Genomic DNA, 26,084 nt, shown 5'->3' with positions numbered 1-26,084 from the left:
GAAGAGACTCTCCTTTCCCCATTGTATATTCTTGGTTTCTTTGTCATAAATTGATTGACCATGTGATATTTTTTTCTAACATCTTTATTGCAGTATAATTGCTTTACATTGTTGTCTTAGTTTCTGCTGTATAACAAAGTGAATCAGCTATATGCATACGTATATCCCCATATCCCCTCCCTCTTGCATCTCCCTCCCACCCTCCCTATCCCACCCCTCTAGGTGGTCGCAAAGCACCGAGCTGATCTCCCTGTGCTATGTAGCTGCTTCCCACTAGCTATCTGTTTTACATTTGGTAGTGTATATATGTCAGTGCCACTCTCTCACTTCCTCCCAGTTTACCCTTCCCCCTCCCCATGTCCTCAAGTCCATTCTCTACATCTGTGTCTTTATTCTTGTCCCCTAGGTTCATCAGAACCTTTTTTTTTTTTTTAGATTCCATATATATGTGTTAGCATACAGTATTTGTTTTTCTCTTTCTGACTTACTTCACTCTGTATGACAGACTCTAGGTCCATCCACCTCACCACAAATAATTCAATTCCGTTTCTCTTTATGGCTGAATAATATTCCATTGTATATATGTACCACATCTTCTTTATCCATTCATCTGTCAGTGGACACTTAGGTTGCTTCCATGTCCTGGCTATTGTAAATAGTGCTGCAATGAGCATTGTGGTACATGACTCTTTTTGAATTATGGTTTTCTCAGGGTATATGCCCAGTAGCGGGATTGCTAAGTCATATGGTAGTTCTATTTTTAGTTTTTAAAGGAACCTCCATACTGTTCTCCATAGTGGCTGTATCAATTTACATTCCCACCGACAGTGCAAGAGGGTTCCCTTTTCTCCACACTCTCTCCAGCATTTATTGTTTGTAGATTTTTTGATGATGGCCGTTCTTACCAGTGTAAGGTGATACCTCATTGTAGTTTTGATTTGCATTTCTCTGATGATTAGTGATGTTGAGCATCTTTTCATGTGTTCGTTGGCAATCTGTGTATCTTCTTTGGAGAAGTGTCTATTTAGGTCTTCTGCCCATTTTTGGATTGGGTTGTTTGTTTGATATTGAGCTGCATGAGCTGCTTGTATATTTCGGAGATTAATTCTTTGTCAGTTGCTTTGTTTGCAAATATTTTCTCCCATTCTGAGGGTTGTCTTCTCATCTTTTTTATGGTTTCCTTTGCTGTGCAAAAGCTTTTAAGTTCCATTAGGTCCCATTTGTTTATTTTTATTTCCATTTCTCTAAGAGGTGGGTCAAAAAGGATCTTGCTGTGATTTATGTAATAGAGTGTTCTGCCTATGTTTTCCTCTAAGAGTTTTATAGTGTCTGGCCTTACATTTAGGTCTTTAATCCATTTTGAGTTTATTTTTGTATATGATGTTACATGTTACATTCTTTTACAAGTAGCTCTCCAGTTTTCCCAGCACCACTTATTGAAGAGGCTGTCTTTTCTCCATTGTATACTCTTGCCTCCTTTATCAAAGATAAGGTGACCATATGTGTGTGGGTTTATCTCTGAGCTTTCTATTCTGTTCTGTTGATCTATATTTCTGTTTTTGTGCCAGTACCATACTGTCTTGATTACTGTAGCTTTGTAGTATAGTCTGAAGTCAGGGAGCCTGATTCCTCCAGCTCCATTTTTCTTTCTCAAGATTGCTTTGGCTATTTGGGGTCTTTTGTGTTTCCATACAAATTGTACAAGTTTTTGTTCTAGTTGTGTGAAAAATGCCATTGGCAGTTTGATAGGGATTGCATTGGATCTGTAGATTGCTTTGGGTCTTACAGTCATTTTCACAGTGTTGATTCTTCCAATCCAAGAACATGGTATATCTCTCCATCTGTTTGTATCATCTTTAATTTCTTTCATCAGTGTTGTATAGTTTTCTGCATACAGGTTTTTGTCTCCTTAGGTGGGTTTATACCTAGGTATTTTATTCTTTTTGTTGCAGTGGTAAATGGGAGTGTTTTTTTAATTTCTCTTTCAGACTTTTCATCATTAGTGTGTAGGAATGCAAGAGATTTCTGTGCATTAATTTTGTATCCTGCTACTCTACCAAATTCATTGATTAGCTCTAGTAGCTTTCTGGTAGCATCTTTAGGATTCTGTATGAATAGTATCATGTCATCTGCAAACAGTGACAACTTTACTTCTTCTTTTCCAATTTGGATTTCTTTTATTTCTTTTTCTTTTCTGATTGCTGTGGCTAAAACTTCCAAAACTGTGTTGAATAATAGCGGTGAGAGTAGGCAACTTTGTCTTGTTCCTGATCTTAGAGGAAATGGTTTCAGTTTTTCACCATTGAGAACGATGTTGGCTGTGGGTTCATGTGATATATTTTTAATAAGGAAAACTGGAAGCAGTGTAAACATTTGTTAATAGAAGGACATTAAAAACATCCTATGCCGGGCTTTCCTGGTGGCGCAGTGGTTGAGAGTCCGCCTGCTGATGCAGGGGACGTGGGTTTGTGCCCCGGTCCCGGAACATCCCACATGCCACGGAGCGCCTAGGCCCATGAGCCATGGCCACTGAGCCTGTGCATCCGGAGCCTGTGCTCTGCAACGGGAGAGGCCACAACAGTGAGAGGCCCGTGTATCAGAAAAAAACAAAAAACATCCTATGCAGTCATTAAAAAGATTGAAGTTGATGAGCATGTACTCATATGGAGTGATGTGCATGATTTGTTACCAGAAAAAAGTATTGTTAAATGATATTAATATTTTGTTTTATTATTCCAATTATACTTTCCATAATAATTATCTCTGAGAAATGGTATCATAAGAGACTGTTTAGTATTTATCAGTCTTACAATTCCTAGAATAGCATATTGTTTCTTTGATCAAAAAAGTAATAATGAAAAAGAATGCTGGCAATTTCCCATGCTTTCTCCATGATTATGTATCTATTTTCATAGGAAAAACAAATGAACAAAAAATTAAGTTTACCTATGCAGTGAACTGGTAATTGTATTGTGTATGTGTATGTTAATCCTAAGCACAGATCTACAAGTTGTTTATTTTATACCCTGCCTGTTTCCAAAAGGAATGAATGTACCTTTTCCCCAAGCTAAAGAACCAGTTCAGTATATTCAAAATAGCATATGCACTAGATGAACTCAGTAAACACTTGCTCAAATAACAGTCGTCTTTAAGAAATTTGTTTTGTGTTTTTGTTAGGAAATTTGGGGCCCTCTAAAGTATGGGGCCCAGGGTTGAGCTACTCTTGCCGGGGATTAAGGGTGGTAGTGAACTGTTGCTCAGACACGTGCGTGGCTTCTTACCCACACTGTAAGCTCCTTATGGGAAAACAACTTGACTCCTTTAAAAATTAGTCTTCTCTCTTCAGTTGTGAGTCTAGCTCTTCAGAAACGAGAAATGAATATAGTGCTGCTCCTTGTAGGAATAATGATACGAAGTTTTAAAAGTGACAAGTTGAATAATGTTATTACTGAGACAATCATGGTGAAGAAAATCCATTTGTAGATAAGCTTCTTAAGGAGGGCTGGGGTGGAAAAGCAGACACCCAGAGGAGCTTTGTTACCGTGTTCATTCTCTCGCGTCACCTTGTGCTTTATTTAACTTTGTGGCATCTATCACAAAAACAGTATAATTATTTACTTCTGAAAAATCACACAAACTATATGAACTCAGTAAATACCCAGATTGCAAGTCACGAATCTGTGTGTCTGTCCTCCCACCACCTTTCTTGAAGTCATCAAGGAGAAATTCTGGAAGCCTCCAAATGTTTTGAAAAGACTCGTTCTGTTTTTAAGTTCAGATAAAGCCATCAATTTATTACACTTCACAGCTCTCCTTATATTTGACAGCCTACTGTTTAAGACTATGTGGGCATTTTGCATTTGAAAGAAGGTAAGGGACTCAAAACCTGGCTGGGGCTCATAAACACTTGGTTGGCTTCTACATATAGGTCATTGTATGTGCTTAGGTGAAGCATGCAAACATACTCACACACAAAATCACCTCCTGTGTGTCCTCACAAAGAGTACACACAATGTGTTATATAGAAACTGATAGTTGTGAGTACATTTGATATCCAAACTAACCTCGTCAGATTGGGAGATACCTTTTACATGTCCATTTTTTCACTATTTGTTGACTACCTACTGTACCAGAGCACTGTGCCGGGTGCCGTAGGGATAGAGGGATGAGTAAGATGCAGCCTTGAGAAGCTTGTTGTACTGGGAAATAAGCTACTGTTATTAGAAACAGAATCTTTAAAATAACTCATTTATTTCCCTAGTAGAGGGTTGCCATCCGTTTGCTCACTGGCCAGAGCCTTGCAAAATTTCAGTTGTGGCACCACAGAGAGAAAAGTAATTTGAATTGGATTTACCTTCAAAATTGACCAGGATCAAGACTTTGAACTTGATCCAGTTTTCTTCTCATGTATACTTGAAAAAAAAAAAAATCAACTTCAGAGTTATAAGGTAAAAACTATGATAATTGCATTGGATTGTAATTATGATTGTTACTTTTAAAGAGGTACAGAAAATGCTGAGTTGATTGGCAAAATATTCACGTTAGATATAATTCTGTGATGATGTTTGCTTCATACAATCCGGTTTTACCAAAACATATTTATCCACTTAAAGAATTTCTTCTTGCTTAATATTTTGCTTCTCTTTTGCAGGAGTTTCTTCTATCAGAAGATTATAACAAGATGACTCCTGTGAAAAACTATCAAGGTAGGAACGAGAGCAGTGTTTTCATTGTCTTAGACTGTGAAATGTTTCTCAGTGGCTTCCACTGCCACAAGAGAGGACTTAACTTTACAGCAGTCAGCGGGCACAAAACAGCAACTCTTTGTGGCGAATATTATCCCCATTTTTGAATTAAGAAGCAGAGGCCCAGAGAGATTGGGCGTGTGGTCTTGTAGCTGGTAAAGTGTGAAGCCAGACCGGGTCTGTGTGACTCCAGAGCGTACAGCCTTTGTCCTTTGTCTGCCCGCTCCGCCCCGCTGCCTGGAAACCCTGCGGCAGACTTGGAGAGCGGGGCCCAGGGTTGGCTTTCCGTGGAGCTCATTTCATTTTTGGGTAAATATTTTAAAAGGCTGAAAGTGTTCATATTGTCTAAGGGAAGGAATTCAGGTTTTATTGTGTCTTCAACATTGGCAGTGTACTGTAAGCCCTTTATATAGTATAGATCAGGAGCAATTTTCACTGACGATTTTTTTCATCCAGGACAGTGTCAGGGGTCAGAACATTAGAGGTAGACGTCATTTCACTTAGACGTCATTTCTTCCAAATCTCGTGACCTCATTCATGATCATCCAGCCTCTCCTCTGATACCCTCCAAAGACATAGCAGCCCCTCCTGATTTTGGAAAATTCTAAGCATTGAGCTCTTTATTTCTAGATTTTGAGCCAAAATTCATTCCCCTATGGATTTATTCTTTAATTTTTTTTCACATATCACTTATCCAGTGTTGATTGAGTACCTATTGTGTTCCAATAACTGAGAATTATAATAGTGAACAAGACATGCATAGTATCTATGCATCCCCCGTGAAAATAGATGCAAACACATCTACACAAAATTTCAGCAGATCAAATTCAGCAATATATAAAAAGGTAAGTACGTCACAACCAAGTGAGGTTTATTCCCAAAAGAAATGAAAGCAGGGACAGATATTTTTATACCCTTATGTATAGCAGCATTATTCACAATAGCCAAAAAGTGGAAACAACCTAAATGTTCATGTATGAATGAATGGGTAAACAAAATGTAGTGTATCAATACAGTGAATTCTTATTTGGCCATAAAAAGGGAATGAAGTACTGATACCTGCTACAATGTGGATGAATCTTGAAAACATGCTAAGTGAAAGAAACTAGACACAAAAAACCATACATTGTTTGATTACAGTTATATGAAATGTCAAGAACAGGAGAATCCGTAGAGACAGAAAGTAAATTAGTGGTTACCCAGGGATGGGGAAGGGGGAGTTGAGGGTATGGGTTTCTTTTTGAGGTGATGGAACTGTTCTGGATGTAGTACATTTTCTATGATGATTGCACAACATGGTGAATATACTAAAGATCAGTGAATTATACACTCTTAACATCGTTTAAATGGTGAATTTTATATTATGTGAACTTTATCTCAATTAACATTTTTTAAAAGGTCAGTGATACCAAAACCAGACAAAGACATTACAAGAAAGGAAGACTACAACCCAATATCTCTCATGAGCTTAGATGTGAAAATCTTCAAAAAAATACTAGCAAATCCAACAATGTATGAAAAGAATTGTACACGATGACCAAGTGGGGTTTATTCCAGATATGCAAAGCTGGTTCAACTTTTGAAAATCAGTGTAACCCATCACATCAAAAGACTAAAGAAGAAAAATCATATGATCATATTAATTGACGCAGAAGAAACATTTGATAAAATCTGACACCCATTCATGATAAAAACTCTCAGCAAATTACAAATAGAGGGGAACTTGCTCACCTTGAGAGAGAAACATCTATAAAAAACTATAGCTGGGCTTCCCTGGTGGCGCAGTGGTTGAGAGTCCGCCTGCCGATGCAGGGGACGCGGGTTCGTGCCCCCATCCAGGAGGATCCCACATGCCGTGGAGCGGCTGGGCCCATGAGCCATGGCCGCAGGGCCTGTGCTCCGCAACGGGAGAGGCGACAGCAGTGAGAGGCCCGCGTACCACAAAACAAAAAAAACAAAAAAACAAAAAACTATAGCTAACATCATACAGTTGACCCTTGAATAATGCAGTGGTAAAGGGTACCAACCCTCCCCACAGTGGATAATCCATGTATAATTTATATCGGGCCTCTGTATCCGCAGTTCCTCCGTATCGCGGTTCCTCTGTGTCACGGTTCCTCCACATCCGCGGATTCAACCAACCTTGGATCATGTAGTACTGTAGTATTTACTGTTGAAAAACATCTGCGTATAAGTGGACCCACGCGGTTCAAATGTGCATTGTTCAAGAGTCAACTGTACTTAATTGTGAGAAACTGGATGCTTCCTCCGTAAGATCAAGGTCCTGGCTCCTATTTAAGAAGTACAGCCAGGCTTCAAGCCCAGGTTCCTGAAGCTTAACAATACGTGTGTACCTTCAAAGGGTTTCTTTTCGAATAAGAGAATTCTGTCACCTTAGAAAGATTATGTGCTTTGAGTTTTAGGGTTTGTTTTTTGTTTGTCTTTTCAGTAGTTATAGGCAGCCTGACAGAGAAAGAGAACCAACTTTGGCAGAGAGACTAGGGTTTTAATTCTAGCCTCATCACTCATTGATTGTATAGCTTTGAGCAAGTCGTGTAACATTTTTGAGCCTCCGTCTCCTCCTCTGGCAGCTCAGAGGGCTGTAAACCCCCTTATCTTCTGGGCTACTGTCAACCCCTTGGACTTACAAAGTAACAGAAAGATCAAAGGCCCCTTCATGAGAAAAGGGAGCGAAGCGCTGGGGACCACTTTCTGCCTGCAATAGACGTGGGTACAGTTGAAAGTGAACCATTAGAGAGTTCGCTTTTATTCCACCATTGGTGGAACTTAAATTGGACCTTTGATGACACAGACATGACAAGATCTTCAGAAGCTTCTCCAGGAAGCCCCATCTTTTAGTTTAAGACAACATTTTGATCTTGATGGTGGCCGATTCTCTGAAAGGCAGATACTGGGTAGAGATGTTAACAGTATTATTATTTCTATACCCCTTCTCAATCCCTTTAGATTCTCCAAGCGCCAAATATCGGATTTTAAAACATCAGGCATCTGGTGAAATGTCTGTCCCGGAGGTATTCACTGTGGTTCGGACTGTATTGTTTGTTAGCCAGTCTAGAAGCACCATCTTGGCAAGGCTGGGCTGTGTCTGTAAAAGGAGGAAAACACCCAGCTTTGCAGAGTCATTACAGTGACTAAGTGAGACAATATCTTTAAGTACCTGGCACTTGTTAGACACTCAGAAATTGGCAGTGATGCTGTTATTGCTGATAGAGCTGCATTGATCCATCCACGTCCAGTCCTATTTTCATGATCCAAATGGGAAGCTGATGGCTTCTCTGTCACCTCGTCACACACAAGATGAGTCTCCTCTCACCCACCAGGCTGCCAGTTCCTGGGCACAGAGCCCAGTGGGTCCAAGTTCTGGGATATCAATCTTTGTTTATTCCAGTCAGCTCTGTTCAGTGGCCGTGGACCCCCTATACCTCTCCCCCTGGAATTGTGTAAGAGGAAGAAAGCGAATATTTTACTGATTTTATTTGGTAATTGAGAAGCCATGAGATTGGCCAAACTACTCAACTCGATCGTGCCTCGGTTTGCCCACGTGTAAAATAGGAAGCTGGAGTAGATGACATGAATAGTTCTTCTAACTCTGAAATTGTGTGATGCAGTACTTCCGTGATGGTGTTGTCCTTGTATATAAGCAGCCCTGGGAAGTTTGCTCTCATTATGTATGCTTTGACGTAAGGGATATCTCATTCTTTTCTATATGGCACTTGGGAATAATTCTGCCCTCCTCTCCAAACTCCAAGCGTTTAATTTCTCACAGAAAATTCATCTAGAACTTTGTTGTGGGTTTAAAAGCGAACCTTCATCAAAAGGAGAACAGTAATGCTCTTTGCTTTTTTTCAAGCTTAAATAAACAGACACCTGTGAGTTTATTAGCAGAACGTTGTTCCTAATGTGTTTTGTAGTCACACTGATCTGCCTTTCTCTAGTCCAGCAGTTCTAACATGTCTGAGAGAGGTGGTCCAGGCCCTTTGGGTGTTAGGAAAATTTTCTTTCTTTTTATAAAAATTAATTAATTAATTATTTTTTGGCCACGCCACGTGGCATGTGGGATCTTAATTCCCCAACCAGGGATCAAACCCACATCCCCTGCATTGGAAGCATGGAATCTTAACCACCGGACCGCCAGGGAAGTGGTTGGGGAAAATTTTCTTATGGAAACGTGGATGTGGTCTTCTCCAGGGGCATGCCTGTCCCCCTGATGAGAACCACTGTTCTAGCCCTTGTTTGTAACGATTATCTACTGTTCAGCTTACTCTGGGGTGGGGAGGAGGGAATGATGCATCTCTGTGGACCATGCTTTACCAGCCTTTTGTAGGATGCTTTATGGGTTGTTTTCTTGTCTCTTGGCTTTTAGCGCATCAGAGCAGAGTGACGATGATCCTGTTTGTCCTGGAGCTGGAGTGGGTGCTGAGCACGGGACAGGACAAGCAATTTGCCTGGCACTGCTCTGAGAGTGGGCAACGCCTGGGAGGTTATCGCACCAGTGCTGTGGCCTCAGGCCTGCAGTATCCTTTGCTGGACAAAATCCCTTGGTGGGAACTTAGCTGTTGACTTCTTTCTTTCATGAACATTTTGGGTATGTGCAACTTGAAAGTTTCTTGTTTTATTTGCTAGTTGCCCTACTGATTAAGATGCTTATAAACTGGGTTTCCCTGGTGGCGCAGTGGTTGGGAGTTCGCCTGCCGATGCAGGGGACACGGGTTCGTGCCCTGGTCCGGTAGGATCCCACATGCCGCGGAACAGCTAGGCCCGTGAGCCATGGCTGCTGAGCCTGAGCGTCCGGAGCCTGTGCTCTGCAACAGGAGAGGCCACGGCAGTGAGAGGCCCGCATACCGCAAGAAAAAAAAAAAAAGTGCTTATAAACTTTCCTAACACATAAATCATCAAGGGTCCTCATGTAGGTGGAGTAAAGTAATTTCACCTGAAATAAGTTACTGCTGAGCAGGTTGTGGGTCTGCTGTGATACTAAGTCTGACATCTAGACAGTTACACAGCCCAGATTGGTGAGCCTCAGCTGTCAGAAAGAATTATGGAACATGGAGATAAAACCGTCACTGAAATACAGTCTTTTATTTTTGAACAGAAATAATTTACACATAAGTATTAAGGTTGGAAACATTCCCGTTTTGGTGCCTGGCAGAAGAACCACAGGATTCCTGTTCATTTTAAGAATATTTATTGAGAGGCCACCATGCCGGGACCAGAGTAGGCTGACTGGTATCTACACAGTAATGCTACGCAGTCTTTGTTCCAGGTACCAGACTTTTCCAGGATATGTAGAACGATATTAACTCTTATCTCTCAAGTCTCCAGGGTCCATGTGCTCAATGTGAACACCTGCCAATGCTGGGTAATCCTCACATCCAGCCCCCTGGGCTCCAGTGAACACAGGCCTGACAAGTGAGAAGCCTGTACTGGTGATGCTACCACTCTGAGGAGTAAAGGACCCTGAGTTTCTTCTTTAAAAAGCATAGAATCTCTCCACCTTCTGACAGATGAGGAAATAGTTATAAACAGATCACTTGTCTGCAAAAACAGGATGAAATAGTAAGACTTGTTTTCAGATTTTCATGTAGTATTTATATGCCTGTTCAGTGATTTGCAACCACCTGACAAAGTATTGCACCTTGCTGTTTCCTTGCAGACATGTGGCAGTAGGGGTGTGTGTGTGTGTGTGTGTGTGTGTGTGTGTGTGTGTGTGTGTGTGTGTGTGTGTGTGTGTGTTTAGGCTAATGTCACTCTTATTTTCCAACTGGAAGGGCAAGATGAAGAAACTGAGAATGGCCATATGGAAGGCTGTAAAAGTGGCATGTTACCAAGAAGACCAGAAGCAAGGGCGACAAGGAATGGAAATCAAGATCGCTTATCGGGCTTCTCTGGTGGCACAGTGGTTGAGAGTCCGCCTGCCGATGCAGGGGACACGGGTTCGGGAAGAGGCCCGCGTACCGCAAAAAAAAAAAAAAAAAAAAAAAAAAAAAGATCAACTTATCTTTGAGAGGGTGCTTAAAGAAAGAAACTCCAAAGTTTACTTTCTAAAAGCCAGTTCAGACCAGCATAATGCTTGAATTGAAATACATGAACTCTCCTGCCAATGGATTAATGATTTCTTGTAGTGTTAGTATTGGATCTCCCTTGGAGATCATCCATCCAATTTCTCATGTACAGGTGAGCCAGCTGAAGCCCAGAGAGGGTCACATGCCTTATCTGCAGCCACCCAGCTGGTATGTAGGAAAATCACCGCCAGAACCCAGGTCTTCTGCCTTGGACTGCTGGTTTTTCCCATTATACTGCATTATCCCTCTGAGAACAGAACTAATGGCATCCATATAATTTGTTCTTAACATGCTGGCTTCTATATCACTAGCCACGCCTAGTGAGGTATCTTCTGTATCACCTAACCAAACCAAGGAGTATAGAAAAAAATACAGATCTTGCCCTTAAGAAGTTTACTTTTTAAACAATCTGAAAATGAAAACAAAAAACAAAAAACCCCACAAGTACACGGAATTGAACTTGTCCTGGCTCTTATAGTCTTTGACTCCTCTCTTCCGGCATCTCCAAAAGTCATCTTCATTTTTCGACTCTTCTTTGCCATGTGGTTTACCAAGCAGAAAAAAAACATGTGATTGGCTATCAGAAACTTGTGTGTACAGTGAAAGCCTCAGGCTTCCTTCGCCAGTGCAAATGACCCTCCAGTCCAACCTTGCTATTAAGGTGGAAGGCAGCTGCAATACTGCAGACAGAGAGGCCCTTCCAGAAGACTCCCTCACCTCTACCAGCTCTGCCTCCTTAGCTCCAATTCTGGAACCACAGTGCCAGCCCTTGCACCTGGGAGCATCTGTCTGCCTGGTATTTTCCCAGTGCCGCATGCTGATGCATAACAGCACTGCTTTTGCAGCCGAGACCCACGCAACTTTCCCAAGGCTGCAGGGTTTTTTCTGGGAGCTGCCTGATGCATAGATGGTTAACGGGCAACCCATACAGTGTTGGGGTTCATGTTAAAATTCAGTTTTTAAACATGCCTTTTTCATGGGAACCCTCCTCCATCACCTCACCCCTACTCTTCGTTCTGCCACCTTTTGTACTTACCGGTTTTTGGTTTTTTGGTCTTTTTGGTTTTTCAGTTTTTTAGTGATAAGGAAAGGAAGAAGATCTGTTAAAATAACATAAAATGTTCAGAATAATATTATGACCCCTATTTCTCTTCATAGTGGGCACTGGTTGTGTACATAAGAGTTTTCTACAGACGGATTGATTCTCTCCCATCTACACCTCAAATAGTCAAGCCAACAAGTGATAGAATAAGTCAGATTGACATCACCCTTTTTCCTCTTCTTTCAGGCCTCTTAGCAGAGAAGTAAATAAGCAATGAAAGTAACCAAAATTCAAGTGGAGAGATAAAGGATGACAGAGACTGACTAGTTCACAAATTGAATTATCAATTTTGGAATCACCTCAAAATCTTTGTTGCTTTAAGTGAACTAATATTCACTTAACTATTTAAGTGAATATTAAGTGAACTATCATGTTAACAACAACAACAATAAGAAGAAAGTGAAGGTGAGGAAAAAGAAGAAAATATCTTACCTTTGCAGTCCCTGAGAGTTTACATAGTACTTCTACATAATGTTACTTTGTTCACTATCAAAACATAAAGACCTAATTCTCAAGTTTCACGTGTAGAAAAGCCTCAGAGAGGCTCAAAAAGATTAAGAATAAGAAACCTTCTCAAGGTCGCATGACTGTTAACTGGCAGAACCAGGATTAGAACTAAGGTATTAAAATCTTTGAGCTAGCCCTCTGCACAACTAGATATAGCAGAACGGAGGTATTTCCCAAAGGTCCCATGGCAGGCTGATGTAGGAAATAGAACTGTTTTCCTTCCCCACTTCAGTTGCTGGTCTTTATTTTTGTGAATACTTTACCTAGCCACACCTTTCAGTCTGTCATTTGACCGAGTTTTGGTCACATTTTTCATGCTTCCACAAAACTAATTCAGGTACTCTTCATTTTAAGAATTTATTCCTGTTGGAGATATTTCCAAGATGTCACCCTATATAGTCAAATGCCTTTCCACCAAGCGTTCTCTTCTATCTATTCCTATTTGTGGAAAGAGTACTGAAAAGCTATTAAGATTATCCTGATTTCCATATTTCCTCATATCATACTAAATGCCAATCACTCTGGCTTTGAGCATTATTATAAACTCTTAGGGTTTTGTTTTTTAATAATATATTCAGTATATTTCAGTAAATTGCACCCCCCCTTTTTTTGATGCTCATATTGTCCCATCTTTGGCCAGTAAGAGCCACATCATGTTGGCTCCTATGTCTTTTTGATACAGCCCCACTAGCCTTTGATAGCATCTTTGCTTTTTGACACGACATGTCTGAAGCTCATCTGGTACCTTCCTGTCCCAGTCCTGGAATTGGCCATTTCTCTTAGTGAGGAATAGTATTCAGAGATAGCTAGCAAATATATGTATGTGTATTTAAAAAAAGAAAATAAATGATTAGTTCACATAATATTTCTAATTCAAATTTAACATTATAGCATACTTCTTTTTTTTTTTTTTGCGGTACGCGGGCCTCTCACTGCTGTGGCCTCTCCCGTTGCGGAGCACAGGCTCCAGACGCGCAGGCTCAGCGGCCATGGCTCACGGGCCTAGCCGCTCCGCGGCATGTGGGATCTTCCCGGACCGGGGCACGAACCCGTGTCCCCTGCATCGGCCCGCGGACTCTCAACCGCTGCGCCACCAGGGACGCCCCTTTACGTCATTTCTGTACTTGATTCTTTTGGGCTAAAAACCTTTGTTCCTAAACATCAGCATAATTCTTTATTTGCTTTATCCCATGGTATATTTAAGTTGTTTTAAATAGTAATAGCAATATTATAATAGCAAGACTACTGAATAAGATTTTATATATTTTTTTGCAGCTTTCTTTGTCCTGAGAATATATTCTACCAAGAATGTATAGTCAAAATGCTGTGTTTTAAAGTCACTTGAAATAATTCTTTTAACTCTGTGGTTATATCAGCAAGTTGACAGTAGGTTTATTCACTTTACTTTGTTGTCGATTTAGGGGATTTAAAAAAATGTGTAAGTATTTTTCACATGTACATAATTACAAGATTGCATAATGGAAACAATGTAATGAGAGAGAAGTCTCACTACCACCCCTTTCCCGTCAGCTTGTTTCTCACTTTTCCACTGGCAGCCATTTTTGATCAATCTTGATTTATCAAAGTGCTTCCTTTTGTAAATATAAGCGCACACACACACACACACACACACACACACACACACACTTATATTTATGTTTCCCTCTTTCTTACACGAAGGTAGTGTAGCATATAAACTTCCATAAACCTTGGCTTTCCCCCACACACACTTAATAATATATGCTGGAGGGACTTCCCTGGTGGTCCAGGGGTTAGGACTCCGCGCTTCCAGTGCGGGGGTGCAGGTTCGATCCCTCATCGGGGATCTAAGATCACACATGCCGTGGGGTGCAGCCAAAATTTTTTTTAAATAATAATAAATATAAAGTTAACAGAAGGCTATTAAGGCTGTAATATCTAAGTCTCTATTTAAAATATATATATATATATATATATATATATATAAAATAATATATCCTGGAAATTACTCCATGTCAAATTTCCCAGCTGTGTAGTATTCTTTTGCATGGATGTATCATAGTTAAGAAGTCCTCTTTTGATGGACTTTTGGGTTGTTTTCAAACTTTAGCTCTTACTGTAATACGGAGTGAATAGCTTCAGGCATGTGTCAATTCATATTTTGGCCATCGTGCCTCTGGGGTAGATCTCTACAAGTAGGATCGCTAGGCATTACCAACCAGGGAAGCTCACTAGAGGCTCAGGACCTTGGGTAGTTACTGGAGACTGACTGGTCACACAGGCACCCTCTTCCTGCATGTACCAAAATTCCAGACTCCCATAAGGAGGACTTCCCTGGTGTCCAGTGCTTAAGACTCCGTGCTTCCACTGCAGGGGGCACGGTTTCGATCCCTGATCAGGGAACTAAGATCCCACATGCCGCGTGGAGTGACCAAAAGAAAAAAAAAAAAAAACCAGACTCGTAGAAGGAAAGCAGGTGTTTAGCATAAACCATATTGTTTGTACAGTTAAGGCACAGTCAGCCACTTTTGTTTGTTAATGGTGGGAACCCTCCTGAAATCCAAGTTCCCAGGTGCCATGCCAATCTTGTAACAGCAGCCTTTCAAAGGAGAGCCTCCTAGGTTAATTTTTTGTTTTTTTGCAAAGCACCATTGTCATTTCTTGAACCATCCATTCATGTATCTTGCCTGTTTTTTATTAGGTTTTTAATCTTCTTCTGGATTGCTCTTTTTATATTAGGTATTCGGGCCTTTTGTGACATCAGTTGCAAATATTTTTTCCAATTTGTCTTGTGCTTTGCTTATTGCATTTGTTTGTTGTTTGTGTATTTGAGTCATAGCTTTTTCCACTCCAAGGTTATAAAGGAACTCTCCCATCTAGAACTTCTATTTTTCATTTTTTACATTGGAGTTCTTCCTGGTATAAAGTGAAGTACAAATCCTGTTTTGTTTTTCCAAATGACTGGTTCAGTTTGTGCCAACTTTTCTTTTCGCCCTTCTTCTCCTTATTCATTTGAAAAGCCACCTTTATCAGATATGTACTAAATTTCTGCATGCTTTGGGGCCTATTTCTAGACTTTCTTTTCTGTTCCATTGGTCTGTTTGTCTAAGCACCACACTTTCGATTAAAGAGACTTTATAACATGTTTTAATATCTGGTAGGGCTAACCTCCCCCATCACAGTACCATATTACTCTTATTTTCAGAATATTCCTGGCTCTTCTTGCTTATTTATTTTTCTATGTGAACTTTAGAATGAACATACCTAACTGTAGGAAAAAAACCCACGTGTTGATACTTTTATAGGGATTATATTAAATTCATAAATTCATGTTGTGAAAATTGACATGTTTATCATGTTGAGTCTTACCGTCCAGTAAGTAATGTCTTTCATTTTGTTATGTCCACTTTTTGTGTCTTTCAGCATTATAATCAAGTTCTCCTCCCGTGAGATTTGCGCATTTCTTTGACATTTATGTTTTTTCTGGTGTGTGTGTGGAGAGAGGGGGGTAAACCATCCGCTCACTTTTGAGAAACGATCCTTAATGCTTACATGATAGATTTGATGTTGAAACCCGGCATGTGTTTATTGGTGACCACTCAGGCCAAGTAACCATCCTCAAACTGGAGCAAGAAAACTGCACCCTGGTCACAACATTCAGAGGACATACAGGTGGGATTGAAAGCAGACCCTCCATGTGCTGCTCTCACAGTGACCTATCGCCCGCTGCATGTTCTGATGTTCACAAGATGTGGTGTGCAAGTGACGAGGTACAATCTGGGCTTGTGCAAAGATACACGTGATGCGTGTGACTGATTTCAGAATGGTTCAGTAAGATACAATGTCAGAAATTTTCTCCATCAGTCAAACAAAAGAGCAAACAGTCTATTTCAAAAATGGTGGTGATGTGGTTCTTTGTCATGCTACGCTGGAGAAAGCCCTTGTTTGCATATGTTAATGAGACATTGTTTGAGGCTGTGTGGCAACTGCACAAACAGTTGGACAGAAGGACAGCTGCCTCGGTCTGTCCTTGCCATCCTTGGAGTGAGAAAATGGTATGCAAGACAGACTCCTACTTCCAAGACAAATGGAATGAAAAATAGATTTGTCGTGGGTAGCTAGCCTACATAAAAAGGTACAAGTTCCTCTTTAATTTTCCTTCCTCTGCGGCTCTTTTCAAGGCCCCCTTTATGTTACTGGTCTGCTCAAGGTCATTTAAGCAAGGTGACAGACTGTATCCACACTTAACCTTTGAAAGACTTGAGTAAGTGATGATGACTAATTTTTTACTAGTATTTTTAACATGTGATGTTGACCCTGGAGAATGAATAACTGCCTGTTTTCCTGGTTCTTAACAGGCTTTTGTGTCTTCTGCAGTTTACCAGCCCATGATTCAGTACAGAACAAGGTTAATATTTGAGTTTAGACGTCATATAAGAACAAAAGTAGGTGAATGAGGATGTAAAATGGGATAGTATCTAGCTCATAAGGGAGTTCCTAAAGGGAAAAAGAGCAGTGCAATAAAGAGAAAATTGAATCCAGGGGAAAGATTCATAAAAGATCATCTTAATTATCTACACCTGAGGCAGGAAGAGCACATAGAAACCTCCCCTGTGGATAGAACCCAGGTCTTTCCTGATTGGATTTCTCTTTTTAGCCACCTACACTCTGACCAAGCCTGGCCTGGTGGGGACCTGAAACTATCTCAGGTCAGGACTGTTTCACTGCTGAGTTCAGTCTCCTAATCCTTGGCTTCCCTAAGCCCTTAACTGCACCTGCACTTGTTCTTGCCCTTGCTGAGGAGTCCTTCCCTTGATCCCTCACTGCCCAGCATCTCTGCCCCATCTTCCCTTCCTCTCCATCGCTTCAGCCACACGTTTCCCTGCATTCTGAGTTCAGGCCCCCTTGTTCCTCCTTGTTGGTAAATTTCACCTGTGGTTCAGAGTATCCACGTCTCTCCTGCGCACTCAGCCGCGGAGTCTGCACTCGGGTTTGGGGTCACAGCACGAGCCTCAGCTCATCGTCCCCAGTGCAGAGTCGTCATTCCAGTCCAGGCTCAGGAGTTGCCTCACAGCCCCTCATGTAACCCGGCTCTAAGTCCTTCGTACACAGTATGCTCCTTCTCTCAGTCCCTCAGCAGCTTTTTCAGACCTTCCCCGCTCTCCCTAGGCCTCCTTCAAAGAAAAACAGAGGTTATCAAATACAAGCTTTTTAAAAATGTTTATTTCTTGGCCACCCCCATCTTCCCTCCCCAACAAGCAAGCTTTTCCTTCGCTTTCTCCTCATCACTCGCCCTCCCGCCTCGTGCTGTCCTTGGCCCCAGACTCATCCTCCTGGGGGTCTCCACATGGAAAGTTAATTTTTTGGTCTCCCTTTGGACCAACTCTTCTCAAGTTTCTAACATGCTGAGTTCCTTGCCTCTGTTAAAAACAAACAAAACCCCTCTGATCCCATCTTATTTTCTTCACAGCAGTGCCGCTTTTTTCCTTTGTTTTTCAATTGCAGTAAAATGTACACAACCTAAAATTGATGCTTTTGTCCATTTTTGTGTTCAATTCAGTGGCATTAAGTACATTCACATTGTTGTGCACTGATCACCACCATCCATCTCCAGAACATTCTTCATCTTGCAGAACAGAAACTCTGTGCCCATGTAACCCCCTCCCCCCAGCCCCTGGCAACCACCATTCTGCTTTCTGTCTCTGTGCACTGCATATGAGGGGAATTGTGCAGTATTTGCTGTTCTGTGACCGGGTTATTTCACCTAGAGTAATACCTTCACGTTGTCGCAGTTAGCAACGCGTCTTAAAAAAGTTATCATTTTCCCAGCCGTTTCGTATTCTTCCCTCCCGTTGGCTTTCCCGCCACCTGCAATTTGGCTCGTCTTTATCACTCCTCTCACACTGCTCTCCCCGAGGTGGCCTGTGGCCTGCTGGTAGCTAAATCCAGTGGACATGTTTTTGTTGTTGTTGTTGTTGTTTGCGGTACGCGGGCGTCTCACTGTTGTGGCCTCACCCATTGCAGAGCACAGGCTCCGGACGCGCAGGCTCAGCGGCCATGGCTCACGGGCCCAGCCGCTCCGCGGCACGAACCCGTGTCCCCTGCATCGGCAGGCGGACTCTCAAGCACTGCGCCACCAGGGAAGCCCGGACATGTTTTAAACTCTGTCCTGTTTAACCTCGCGGTAGCGTTTTACATTGTGGCCATTCCTTCCTGCTGTGACTGCCCTCGATTGGCTTCTATAACACATTTCCTCCCACACTGAAGTCTCTGACTGCTCTTTCTCCTCTCCTTTGGGGTCGTCTTGGTGGGTTCTGCCTGGGACCCTTGTCTCTTCACCTCCTGGGCTCTCCCTGGTTGACCTCGGCCACTACTGCCAGTCACAGAAAGAAAAGGCATAGGGCTTCCCCGTGAGCCACAACTACTGAGCCTGCGCGTCTGGAGCCTGTGCTCCGCAACAAGAGAGGCCGCGACAGTGAGAGGCCCGCGCACCGCAATGAAGAGGGGCCCCCGCTTGCCACACTAGAGAAAGCCCTCGCACAAAAACGAAGACCCAACACAGCCATAAATAAATAAATAAATTTAAAATCATGGGCTTCTAAGAAGACCTCTGCTTAAAAAAAAAAAAGAAAAGGCATAGTCATTGTTCTCGAATTCCTCACAGCCCAGTGAGAGACAGAAGCTAAACAGTAATTATAGTGCCTGAGGGCCGGGGTGTGTGGAGGAGCGTCTGGGGCACGGGAGCAGCGCCAAGCATGTCCAAGAACACAGAACGGGCGCGTTGCGGGGATGGGCATGGGAGTTGGTCAGGGAAGGTCTCCCCCCGGGGGGTGGGGGGGAAGATATGACTTCGACCTAAGATTGTGGCAGAGGAGTAAGTGTTGAGTTCGTGAAAGAGAAGTAGGGAGAGCAGGGCAGGCAGAACAAACCAGCGTAATCCAAGGCCTGGGGATTTGCAAAAAGCGTGGCTCTCTTGGGAGCGCCTAGTTACTCTTTTTGGCTGGAACACTGAGTGTGGGGGTGGTGGGTGTCAGCCAGAAAGGAAGTGAGAGTCAGTTCGGATCACTGAGAGCATTAGCCTGACATCAGGGGAAAACGGTGAAAGAGTTTTAAGCAAAGAAGTTCACCTGATCGGATTTAAAAGATTGCTCTGGTAGTAGAGTAGAGAGTGTGATGGGAGAGCTAGTAGGAAACTGTCCCTCGCAGCGTGGCTATGGTGATGGGAGAGCGGGGAGTGGATAGACGTGCGGTAACATTTTAGAGGCCGTGACAGGCTGGAGAGTTCCCAGGTTTGGTTGAGGCAGAGGTGGCTTTCAGCGTGACCTTCTGGCTCCTTAGAAGTCAGACGTTGCCCAGAGCACAGACAGGAATTCCCCGAGTTCTGTACTGCTGCCCCTGGGTCAGGAAAGGGGTAAGGAGCTGCTTCTTACTGCTGTGAGGTGAAAAGCTGGCCCAAGGATTTCATGTCTTCTGGACTCGTTCCAGTATAAAATACTACCCGATGTTGTATCTTATCTTTCTGAAAGAATGTAAACTATTTTCACATGATTTCATCATGAAATATCTTTGAGGAAGACAGGACGTAGCCCAGGAAGGTTGTTATCTAACACGAAGGCAAATAAATGTAGCAGGTCACCTATCTAATTTGTTATTATTCCTAGACAGTAGTATCTACCCATCTCCAGTCTGGCTACAGCACAGGTCCTTCATTTAAAGCTAGAACAAGGGCATCTGAGAGATTCCACGATGACGCAAACATTGTTGAGCTCTTCCTATGCAGTAAGTCCATCTGGGCCCTGGGAGGTCCCAAACTCAGCCAGACACAATTCTGGAGAAAGGGGCTGTGAATGGAGAGTTAGTTTTAACCTCCTGACTCCCTTACCCCCCAAACAAAGACCTTAAGATGAACCTAGATCCCTTAAAGAGTGATCTTGGGGATCTAATTACTCCAGATCCAAACTCAACAGCTGACAAGTCTTCAGCCATTCACCCATCACTCTCTGTTACAGTACAGAAGGTCATATAAAAATGTGAGTTAGTGATGGAATCTTCCTAATAGCCATACCCAGAGGCCGAAACATGGCACTAACTAATCCATGGGGATTTAGAAAACTAATTTTATGTTCTTATGCTCCCTCTGCTGGTTTTATTTCTGGAGCTAAATGCCAAATATCATAGTTCTTTGATATTTCTGCAGAAATTAGAATATATTTCTGCCAAAATGTCACACGCTGATTTGAACAAAGGGGGAAAATATCAGATTTTGGCCACTGGAAACTACTAGTATCAATAAAATCTTTTTTTTTTCTTCTAAGAATTTTTTTGGTTAGTATGAACATATTGGAAATAGGAGGGCTTGAATGTGAACCGCCCAAAGCATACTACTTAACAGAAAATTAAATCCAGACTTGTTCATTGACTGTTAGGAGAAATATTAAAAGTAACAGTGTAGCTATAATAAAAATAACTAAAACAAGGACAGGCACAGTTTAGTGCAAATATGTAAGTTCAGATCATTAAGCTGAAAGCTTAATTTTTGTTTACAGTACAGGCTTTCACATCTAATAGATGTGGATTTTCATCTAGAGTCCGTCAGGTCATTGGCTCTCCATGTGATGAGTGGTGCCCCTCATCAGTGAATGAAATCAGCCTAGTCCTTGCCCTGGTTCAAATCCCGCTCATGGAATTAAAGCAATAATTGGAAATACTATGCGTGTAACAAGTGCTGTGAAGCCCCGAGGCCACGCATGGGCTTCTTTGGGAACAGTTAACAAGAGGGCTTCTTGTCCACAGAGTTAAAGGGGGGCTTCTAAGAAAGTGATGTTTAAACAACACCTTAAGAAGACTGAGGAGTTACCCAGGTGGTGGGAACATTCCAGACCCCGGATGTAGGAAGCAGGTTTGAAGCCTGCAGTGGGTAAGTGTGAATGGAGTCCAGTGGCCTGTGTGGAGAGCTAGGGGTGAGGGATACAAGTTGATGTCCCAGGCAACGTGAAGAACTTCGGACGGACATTGTTCTCAGGCAGTGGGAAGCCAGCGGTGGAGTTGAGGCAGGGTGGTAACGTGCTTTCCGTTGTAACGAATCGTGGTAGCAGCGGGTGGTGGATTGAGTGGGGACGAGGATGGATGTGAGGAGGCCTTTTAGAAGGAAGCTACTGCCGGAGTCCCTGGGAAAGGGGACTCTTGTCTGGACCGGGAGAACAGCAGCGGGTGTGGAGAGTAGAGAAGGGGTTCAGGGTCTGTTTAGGAGATGAGTCAGCAGCGCTTGATGATTGGTTGAAGCAGGAGTGGCTTCCACGTTTCTGTCTGGAACATTTGGGTGGACGGTGATGCCATTTACTGAAAATGGGAACGGCAGAAGTAACAGCAGGTTTGCGAGAGAATGTCGTGGTGCTTTAAACTGAACATGACCAAGAGGCCCCCTTGAGGAGGCGGCAAGGAGTCAGCTGGATGTCCCGCTGTGGGTCTCAGGAGGAGGGTGTAGCCTAGAGACGGAGCACATTTACCTTTCCAGAAACCCATCACTTCAACCTGGAGCAAAATGCAGTAACTGAAAGGTTACAAACTCTATTCAAGAGGCTCCGTGGTCTGAGGACTTCCTTGGCTGCCTCTCCTCTGCCGCATTTTGTCTGCACACCCTCACCCTGCACGCGTGGTGGGATGTGCATGGTGAGTTACCAGGTCGCACTGGTAGAGACAGAGCCAGCAGTTTCCAGCCCTGACTCTGTGACCCGCCACCTAGTCTTTAGCTTTTGCAAGATATGTTGTAAAAGTCTCCAAAAATTAGCTCACTGAGCATTTGGTAACATGTATGAAATTTCTAAAAATGTTTATACTCTGATCTGGTTCCACAGTTGGGAAACTCTTCTAACTAAATCAGAAATGGGAATAAAGTTTTATGTATAAGAATGTTCATCCTAGCAAAACGTATAATAGTCGAAAGTTAAACAACCTAACAGTAAGTGAAATAAGGTACATCCATGCTTTGGGATATTGTGCAGCTATTAAAAATTCCACTTATGAGAGTATAAAATAGTATAGATAAAACCTTGACTTTTAAGAATGAATTCATTTATGTTAAAAGTTATTCTGTCGGTTATATTGTGGAGGGCCAAGGCAGGGAGAAACATATAATGAAACCATGAGGGAGAGCTCTGGAGCGGAAAGCTGGAGTGAAGGACAACAAAATGGAATAAATGATTTTTGTCAATTAAAATATCATAAACCCTGGAAACCCACAACCATCGCAGCCCTGGCTCTCATTCTCCATCCTGGTTACGGGTCATGCAGGGCGAGGAGGTTGGCCCGGGTGTAGACGGAGAGGGCGGAGCATTGTGTCTGCACTACTCCGCGAGCTGGGCTCGCTGAGGTGGCTGACTCGCTGCCGCCAGAGGCGTCGGGTGGGAAGGGCTCTGCTGCTCATCAGGAAGCTGACAGAGGCAGCAGTCGCCGCAGAAAGAAGAGACTCCCCGCCGCATTCCTCTGGGCCCCTCTGTGTCTGCCAAAGCCTCTGTTGTGACGGCTTATTGCTCTCCTTTATCGTCCTCCTGTGCTGCTTTGCCATTCAATTAACGGGCCAGGTGAGTAAACATACACTGAGCACCTCTGGTGCACCCAGCTCTGTGCACTGTGCTTGAATACAAAGATGTGGAGCCTAAAGTCTACAGTGGGGACAGATTTATAATCCAGCAAAGTCGGGTCCAGTGAGTGATGGTGACATTTAGAGACGTGGGCAGAGGTGGGAGCCTCACCTAGACTGGGGGTGTTGGAGGGAAGGCTTCCTGCAGGAGAGGGCACCTGAGCTGCACCTTGAAGAGGGAGAAGAGGTTACCTGGGGGATAAAAGGTAGGTCTGGCGCTCCAGGCAGAGGGAGCAACCACGTCTTGTGAGAGAACGGCTCCACCAAACACAATGTGCGTGTCCTTCTCGTTCCCAGAACTAACATTGTATATTTGTGTTGGTGTAGGGTCTGAGTCTTCTTTGTTTTGAATATATCCACAGAGCTTAGCACAGTGTCTGCCGTATAGAAGATGCTCAGTACCTGCTTATTGAACTGATTTGAAATGAATGCTGTGATTTACAATTCATAAGCCAGCCTCCAATAGAGACCCGTTGTAAGGTCATTTACAGGGAACTGGGATGGGGCCACAGGGTGATTATTTTGCCTCCCCAGCCCCATCCTGTGTCCTGTCTTGCAGCTTTTCCTTCCATCTTTCCCACTCTTCCTGAAGCCTGTGGTGTAACAGTCTGAGCCCTGGGAGAGTCTGATGAATATGCCCTGGCTTGCTTTAACCTGGTTGTCTGTTCACTCTTCCTGACTCTGTGTTACCAAGAACTCCCCTTCCCAGCTCGGACTCCTTGCATCCTGATGTGATGTGCAAAAACTAGAGGTGGACCTTGTTTCTAAAACTTTAGTTGATCTTATGATGGTTGAGATAGCATGGGAACACGCTGGTCACTGCCTTAGGCTAACTCAACAAAAAACAGTGTCACAGAGATGGTCCAGATGAGGTCTCCTGCACTATAATCATAGCTCACGTTTATTGAGTGTTTCCCATGCACTAGGCACTGTTCCATGTGCTTATATATATTCACTCATTGAATCTTATAAATTTGTTTATTTTAAATTTTTTTTATGTTTGGCTGCACACGGTATTTGTTTTTCTCTTTTTGGCTGCATTTGGTCTTCGTTGCTGCACTCGGGCTTTCTTTAGTTGTGGCAAGCGGGGGCCACTCTTCGTTGCAGTGCATGGGCTTCTCATTGCGGTGGCTTCTCTTGTTGCGGAGCACGGGCTCTAGGCGTGTGGGCTTCAGTAGTGTGGCTTGCAGGCTCTAGAGCGCAGGCTCAGTAGTTGTGGTGCACGGGCTTAGTTGCTCCGCGGCATGTGGGATCTTCCCGGACCAGGGCTCGAACCCGTGTCTCCTGCATTGGCAGGCGGATTCTTAACCACTGCGCCACCAGGGAAGCCCCACTCATTTAATCTTAACAAAACTATTATCATCCCTCTTTTATGGATGAGAGTTCTGAGGCTCAAAGTCTTAAATAACTTGCTCAGGGTCATATACCTAATAAGGGTAGAGCTGTCACTTGAGCCTAGAATCTGGTTCCAGAGCCTTTGCACTTCTGATACCGTATATCAACTTCCCATTTCTTCGTCAAAACCATCCTTATCCCATAGTCACCAACAAAGGCCAGAGGGCCTGCTTCTCGTGGTGCAATGCTGGTAGATGTTGGTGTGTATTAGTTAGGAGGAGCTGAATGGTGTCTATCACTTGGCACATAGAAAACCCTATTTAAGTATTTCCATGTTTGTTTGGACAGGATGAACAGCCCATCCAGTTCATTCCCTAAAGTTAAATAAGCCTTTCTAACCATTCTTCTTACCAGTGCTCACCATTATTTAAATCTAACACGATGTTTTAAAGAACCTGAGCCACCCATTTTACATGTTGTCTAAGTCCATTCTGGCCGCCATAACAGAAGACCATAGACTGGGTGGCTTATAAACAACAGAACTACATTTCCCACAGGTCTGGAGTCTGGGAAGTCCAAGATCAAAGCACTGGCAGATTCAGTGTCTAGTGAGAACCCACTTCCTGGTTTCTAGATGGCTGTCTTCTTGCTGTAACCTCACACAGCAGAGTGGGTGAGGGAGCTCTCTGGGGTCTCTTTCATAAGGGCACTAATCCCATTCATGAGGTCTCTGCCCCTGTGACCTAATCACCTCCAAATATTGAATATGAATATGATTGGGGGGGGACACAAACACATGTTAAATAGGGGAGATCATATATTTGTCATCTTTCTCTTTTCCGTCCCCCTAATCCTTAACTAGTCAAGCAAGACCATCTCCAAAGCTTCTCCTTGAGATGAGCATTCCCTGACTTAACAGGTATGAGTAGTGGAATAGGTGAAGACCAGCACAGAGACAACACTGGTCAGCCAGGAAAAGAGATGTCATGTGCCTGTTTCATGTCCTAAGAACAGGCAAAGGACAGTCATTCATGTACTTCCTCCTTCGTTCAATCATTTGCTTATTGAATGCCTACTGTAAGGCAGGCAGAGTTCTAGATCCTGGGGCTCCTGTGGGAAAAAGCCAAAGCCCTGGCCCTCCTAGAACTTATATTCTGTTGGGACAGTAGGCAATGCTCTGAAGAGAAATACCATAGGGAGGAAAGTGGTAAGAGTGGTCAAGGGAGGTCTCTGAGGAGGTGGCATTTGTGAGGGAACAAGCCAGTGATAATCTAGGGGAAGAAAGTCACAGGCAGAGGCAACAAAATGCAGAGACCCAGAAGTAAGAATGAACCTGGCCTGTTCTAGGAACTTTGGGAAGCCCAGCTGACTGGAGCAGAGCTAGTAAGGTGGGGGAGGAGAGAGAGGGAAGCCCCTATAGTGGCAGAAGCCAGATCACCGAGGGCCTGGAGAGAACTGTGGGTTTTACTCTGAATGGGATGGGAAACCACAGGAGTGATTTAAGCAAGGGTGTCATCATCTGCTTTGTGTTCTTCAGTGATCACTTTGGTGGAGAATAGACAACAGGGACAGGAGTGGAAGCAGGAAACGTTGTATGAGGCTAGTAGTATAATTTCAGAATTTAAAGAAGGTGCTGAGAGTCCCATCCATCCTTCACCCCTATTCCCCACATGTTAACATCTTTGAAAATTACA

The 26,084-nt window shown here is 43.1% G+C and overlaps 1 protein-coding gene across 2 annotated transcripts in view; it reads left to right on the top strand.

Moving 5' to 3' along the window:
• Positions 1–26,084, top strand: part of WDFY2 (WD repeat and FYVE domain containing 2) — a 177,713-nt gene that overhangs the window by 119,191 nt on the left and 32,438 nt on the right. For both annotated transcript variants that reach the window (XR_014326909.1, XM_082859507.1), the window contains exons 4-6: positions 4,652–4,706; positions 9,130–9,280; positions 15,976–16,088. Coding sequence is in view for 1 of the 2 variants with exons in the window: in XM_082859507.1 (XP_082715633.1) it covers positions 4,652–4,706; positions 9,130–9,280; positions 15,976–16,088 (319 nt within the window). In the remaining variant the exon portion in view is untranslated. The remainder of the gene's footprint in view (positions 1–4,651; positions 4,707–9,129; positions 9,281–15,975; positions 16,089–26,084) is intronic.

Source organism: Leucopleurus acutus (genome assembly GCF_964270905.1).
Source record: "Leucopleurus acutus genome assembly, chromosome: 18".
Taxonomy (NCBI): Eukaryota; Metazoa; Chordata; class Mammalia; order Artiodactyla; family Delphinidae; genus Leucopleurus; species Leucopleurus acutus.
The sequence above is the reverse complement of the archived record's forward strand: the minus strand, read 5'-3'. Positions and strand labels throughout refer to the sequence as shown.